Below are 6,298 nucleotides of genomic sequence, written 5' to 3'. Positions count from 1 at the left end.
GTTTTCAGTGAGTGCAACTGTTAGCCAGTATTCAACTTATTACAAGGCAAAACATACGCCGTTTTTCATACACTTTCATATTCTGTACAAACCCAAGGTCACAGGCTATAGTTATTAAGTGATTATTATTATTTCTTAATGTCAATTTACTTTTGTGTATGCATTTAAAATCATTTCATGACAATTCTCATGATATGGTTTTCTGTGCAATACGGCAGCACCTTCCGAACAGCTGTTCGTTTGACAACCAAACACCTGCTTAATTGCAAGGCCTCTCGGTATAATTAGCAAACATTTGTTTTTAAGAAGATTTAACGTGTTCTAAGTTTCATAGTCTAAATAAAAATAATTGAGTAGGTAGAAAACTTTGTCAAAGTTTTCACTGGAGACCCGCAAACAATTTGAAATTACAATAAAGGCGACATCACAAAAATGAAGTGTTACTACGAAGAATTGGGTGTAGCTCGCGACGCTACAGACAGTGATATTAAGACTGCATATCGCAAGCTGGCTTTGCGTTGGCATCCCGACAAAAATCTCAACTCACTCGAAGATGCAAAAGAACGGTTCCAAATTATTCAACAAGCATACGAAGTGCTGTCCGATCCGCAAGAGCGCGCATGGTATGACAATCATCGTGATCAAATATTGCGCGGCAAAAACTCCGAGTATACAGATAATTGTCTCGATGTCTTTGAATATTTCACTTCATTCTGCTTCCGGGGCTACGGGGATGATGAAAAAGGTTTTTATGCAGTTTACAAACAAGTATTCGAAAAGATTGCGGCCGAGGATGCAGAATTTATGGATGATGAGGATGAAATGGAGCAGATACCCACTTTTGGTGATTCTACGAGCAGCTATGAAGATGTGGTTGCGCCCTTCTACGCTTATTGGCAGGCCTATTGCACGAAGAAAACATACACATGGCTATGCCCGTACGACGTGAAAGAGATCAGGGATCGGCGAATACTGCGTGAAGTTGAGAAAGAAATGAAAAAAGTGGCACAAAAGGCGCGCAAGGAGCGCAATGAAGAGGTAAGTCATGTTTGCAATGTTTATACAGGGTGGCTGATGAATTTTGCTACATTAAGAAACTCAAATAACTTTTTTTTAGTGTATGGAATTCATTTATTTATTTTTTTTCAAGTTGAAGGTCATTAAATTTTATTAAATGTAGCTTAACTAGTTTTAAAAATAATTGAATTTAAATGCCCCCCATGCTCGTTGACACAAGTGCGGCATCTTAGTAAAAAGTTGTTCATTGCTGCTTTGAGAGTTGCGACAGGAATAGCCGCAATTGTTGCCCGAATGGATTGTTTTAGTTCATCCAAATTTGTTGGCTTTGTTTTATAAACTTCTTGTTTACATAAACCCCACAAGAAAAAGTCAGGTGCAGTAAGGTCAGGCGACCTGGGGGGCCAACGAAATTCGGAGTTTCTTGAAATCAGTTTATTGTGAAATTTTCGTCGCAACTCTGTCATAACAGTCTGGGCTATGTGAGCCGTTGCCCCATCTTGTTGAAACCACACAGAGTTGAAAGGAATTCTCTTTCGGCGTAGTTCTGGATAGAAAAATTCTTTCAGCATTTTCAAATAACGGTCTCCAGTAACCGTAACGGTGTGACCATTTTCTTCAAAAAAATAAGGCCCGACAATACAGCGTGAAGAAACCGCACACCACACTGTCACGCGAAGAGGATGCAATTCCGTCTCGTGGAGTATCTGTGGGTTAGAAGTACTCCATATTCGACAATTTTGTTTGTTCACATTGCCGTTTAAATCGAAATGGGCCTCATCAGACATGAAAAGCCAGTTTAACATGTTTTGGTCTTCTTCCACCATTTGCAGGATCTTCTGGCAAAATTCCAAGTGAATCGGCAAGTCTGCTGCATTCAGTTTGTTAACCATTGAATTTTGTAGGGAAATAAGTCTAAATCTTTGTGCATTATTGTTTGCAAAGACTGTCGGCTGACACCAAGTTGAGCAGATAAGCTTCTTGTTGAAACCCTTGGAGTGCTTTGTATAGCTGCAGCTACAGCAGCGATCGTTTCCTCCGTCCGAACTGGTGGGTTTCGATGATAAGGCCTTCTTGCGACTGTTCCTTGCTACCAAAACTACGGACTCCAGTGCGTGATAGCGGCGGACTATCCAAATTCTTGTTTGCGTGTCCCAGTTATCCATTTTAATAAATTTTAAGGATCAATCTGCAAATTAAAACCAAAATGGAACAGATAACTTAAAAAGAAAAAAAGTTATTCAATTTTTTTTTTGGTAGCGGCTTTCATCAGCCACCCTGTATATAATTATATACATAATATAGTAAATTACATGGTGAACCTTTCTTTAAACTTTCAGGTGCGAAATTTGGTATCCTTTGTGCGCAAGCGAGACAAGCGGGTGCAGGCGTACAGAAAAGTTCTCGAGGAACGTGCTGAACTCAACCGCAAGAAGCAAGAACAGAATAGGTTGGAGCGAATTCGTAAGCGGCAACGTGAGCTTGAAGAAATGCGCCAAAATCATGGACAAAACAACCATCACCATGACGATTATGAAGCACAGCTAAAGCAACTTGCGCAAGATTATGGCGACAGCAGTGCCGCAGAAAGTACTGAAGCGAGTGATGAGGAAGCGGAGGAAGACGAAGAAGAGTCTGGAGAAGACGACTTTTATGTGGATGATCTTTACTGTGTCGCTTGCAATAAAATATTCAAAAACGATCGTGCCTATGCAAATCACGAGACCAGTAAAAAGCACCGCGACGCAGTGGAGCGCATCAAACTTGAAATGCAAGCAGAGGAGGCAGTATTTGAAAATTGTAACGAAGATGAAGCTGAACAGCAGCGGGATGAAAAATTAGAAGATAGTGGGTCGGGAGAACTAGAAGTAGAGGAAACAACGACTGAAAGCCACATCCTAATTACAGAGCAGCCGGAGGAAACCGATGTGGCCGCGGCTGATAAGGGTGATGGGAGTGCAGACGATGAAATACCTGCCACGCGAAAGGCAAAAAAAAGTAAAAAAGCACGGAAAAATGCCAAACTAAATAAATCACAAGTGCCGGATTCAGACGATGAACACGAAGCATCTATTGCGACCGATTTTCTGGCGCATGCGAAAATAGTGGACAGTGATGAGGAAGACTGGAACAGCAGCGGTAAAAAAACGACGCGCAAAAACAAAAACAAAAAGCAATTAAAAAATGCTGTTATTGAAGAAGGAAAAGCGAACTCTTCAATACAAGAAGATAAACCGACGACGGCAGCGAAAAAACTTAGTGTGACAAAAGAGCAAGAAACGACTGATGAACCCGTTAAGAAATCGCAACCCAACATCAAGTTAAAAGTCGAGGACAATCCCACTACCACGTCACATGTGTGCGTCACTTGCCACAGTAATTTTTCATCTAAAAATAAACTATTCGCTCATTTGAAAATCACCAATCACGGTGTTTACATACCCAAAACGAAAACGGAAGCGCCAAGCAAAAAGGGTAAGGGTAAGAAGAAGTAAGCACAATGAGCGCGTGATCAATGAACGAAAATCGCCACAATTTCATACATAAGGGTTTTCCAATAAGAGGTGTTATTTTGATAAAAAATCAATGGTTTCGTTGCTTGTGTGGCACGTAGCGCTGTCTTGTTGAAAATAAATCAGCTTAATACCATCCAATTCCGACCATAAAAAATCGTTAATCATCTCTCGATAGCGCAATCCGTTCACCGTAACTGTTGCTCCAGCTTCATTTTCGAAAAAGTAAGGTCCAATGACTCCGCCGGACCATAAACCGCACCAAAGAGTCACACGCTGAGGATAGAGAGGCTTTTCAACAATAACTCTTGAATTTTCTGAGCCTCAGATCCGACAAGTTTGCTTGTTGACGAAGCCACCGAGGTGGAAATAGGCCTCATCACTCAAGATGATTTTTCGCTGATGGAATTCCGGATCATTTTCATTCATTTCAACGACCCAATTAGGTCATCAATTTCTGTATTGCGGTCCGACAAGGTGCTTCACGATGACCCAAAAATGTTCGAGTTTTACGAATCGTATCTGCCAAATATTCACCTTTTTATAGTGAATTTTAATCATTTCAATGCGTTGTTTAAGCGTGTGTCGTTCCATTTTTATTAATGGCGTAGTTTCTACTTGTCAAATATCAAAAAATGGCAGCTTCAAAAGTGGTATCTACCGAAATAGCGGGCTATTCAAAATGACACCTGTTATTGGAAAACCCTTTATTTATGTAGAAATATATAGCATCCGTCTGTCTTATGATTTCAACTCAAGAAAATGTACCTCGCCTCACTTAAGTATCAGCGGTGCATTATCAAGTGTATGTTGCTAAAAACCTGTGTTCGATCCCGTTTAGCGTTTATTGCACGCCAAAACTTTACTTAATTTTTATTGTAACATAAAACTAGGGCTTCTCTTATATGAAAACTTTATGGAAATTTTTTATTAAAAATTGTTAACAACTACGAAATTCAAATTGAATAGTAAGCAGTTAAGTCGTAAAAATATCGTAAATTATCTTAAGATCTTAAATATGTATATTTTGGCCCGAAATCAATTATTTCACACAAAACGTAGGTATATGGATTTATTGCATTGTGACCAAATTTGAAATAAAATATATATTATTATAAAAAGCAAGGCGCATTCGTTAAAGGTGGTGGCACTAGACCAACAACAATGTTTTGTACGTTTGATTATCAGAGCCAAGTATTGGCAAGGTAGAAAACATAAATTGAATTCGCCTTGTTTCATTCTGGGATGACAGCTACATAGACGCGGCGAAAGAAAAAAAAAAACAAATCAGCTGATTTACGACACCATCTTTAATAGATTCGCCTTGGTAAAAAGCTTGTAAAAAATAAATTATTTGCTTTTATATATATAATTGGCACGTACACTTTTTTTTGGGTGTTTGGCCGAGCTCCTCCTAGTATTTGTGGTGTGCGTCTTCATGTTGTTCCACAAATGGAGGGACCTACAGTTGCAAGCCGACTCCGAACGGCAGGTATATTTATGAGGAGCTTTTTCATGGCACAAATACACTCGGAGGTTTGCCTTTGCCTGCCGAGGGGCGACCGCTATTAGAAAAAACTTTGTCTTCATTTTTGATCTTTCACCGATATTCGAGCCGACGTTATCCCTCTGAATTCCGAATGGTAGTCACGCACCAACCCATTCGGCCACGGCGGCCACTTTTGTATCTGTCTCAATAAATTAACAGTCTAACGACCCTAGCCTAGCTCGATGGCATACATTTATAGATTTATTTAGTGTAGTTGTAAAATGAACAAATGAGGTTTATTTTTGCATTTGTGACACCCTTAAACATGTAATTTATGCAATAAGTGATTTAATTAAATAAAAAAACATAATTTTTAAAAGGAATTAAATGTTCACATTCTTCAAATAAAGGCAAATTCACCATAAGATTATAACTAATCACAAGTAAACTATGTTTCTTTATACTGTTTAAGAAATCTGTTAAGGGATTATAACAGTTAGAATTTTCAAAAAATCGACTTTTGAAGTGAAATTTCTTAGGCGTCGATGGACGAGCGCGAATGGAGAGTAAAATTTCAAGGCCGTGCAACGTGCTGCGCATTTTTGTTCCGCGAGAGAGAAAAAAGATATAACGTAGAGGAAAAGGAGAGAGAGAGCTATACTTTATATATATCTTAGATACACTTTAGGCTATTTTTCGTGAGTTTTTCCTTGTGGTTGCTAATTTCTAGTGAGAAATAGCACTGCCTACTTTTTGGCGCTTGCTTGTTGGTGCAAACTCGTAGGAAATATATTTTTGGTGCCTACGTTTTGGCGTTATATTTCCTTGGTGCCTACTGTTTGGGGCGTTTTTTGGTCCCAATTTTTTTTTCGTTTTTTTTGGTGCCTACTTTTTGGCGCTTATTTCTGTTTCCTAGCTAGTGCTTGTGCGTACTATACAGTGCTATCCATTCCGGCGTCAGATTTATTGGTATTGAGAAAAGTACAAATACGAAAATACAAAAACTAACTTATTTTTTAAAACGATTTCAGCGATTTGCATTAACTTTTTCTTATTTATTTATATTTAAAAAAATGTTTTTCACTGCTTCTGTGATTTTATTGATACTGTGATCTATGCTAAAGAAAATAAGGCAAACAAATATTAATATTTAAAAAAGTTACAAGGGTTTTTAGAAGTTTAAACTTTAACTGCTGTTATCTCGAAAACTTGTTTTCGCACGTAAGATACCTTTTCGTAGACCAGGTCACATATATTCTTTCTCTCTCTCTCTCTCTCA

The 6,298-nt window shown here is 38.6% G+C and overlaps 1 protein-coding gene across 1 annotated transcript; it reads left to right on the top strand.

Annotated features, from left to right (window-relative positions):
- Window positions 1–241: 241 nt before the first annotated feature.
- LOC129245506 (dnaJ homolog subfamily C member 21) lies at window positions 242–4,932 on the top strand. The gene is made up of 2 exons (XM_054883702.1): window positions 242–1,038; window positions 2,358–4,932. Exons 1-2 carry the CDS (start codon window positions 433–435, stop codon window positions 3,510–3,512), a joined length of 1,761 nt encoding a protein of 586 aa, XP_054739677.1. The 5' UTR covers window positions 242–432; the 3' UTR covers window positions 3,513–4,932.
- The last annotated feature ends 1,366 nt before the right edge of the window (window positions 4,933–6,298 follow it).

The sequence above is a fragment of the Anastrepha obliqua genome, chromosome 4, assembly GCF_027943255.1.
Source record: "Anastrepha obliqua isolate idAnaObli1 chromosome 4, idAnaObli1_1.0, whole genome shotgun sequence".
NCBI lineage: Eukaryota > Metazoa > Arthropoda > Insecta > Diptera > Tephritidae > Anastrepha > Anastrepha obliqua.
Note: the sequence above shows the minus strand (reverse complement) of the source record. Positions and strands in the feature narration are given on the sequence as shown.

What these genes read in the sequence shown, in the direction of transcription:
- LOC129245506 (XM_054883702.1), top strand. Translation starts at nt 433, where the DNA reads ATGAAGTGTTACTACGAAGAATTGGGTGTAGCTCGCGACGCTACAGAC. An exon ending in GCAAGGAGCGCAATGAAGAG is followed by an intron (nt 1,039 to 2,357) that starts GTAAGTCATGTT and finishes TTAAACTTTCAG; the next exon opens with GTGCGAAATTTGGTATCCTT.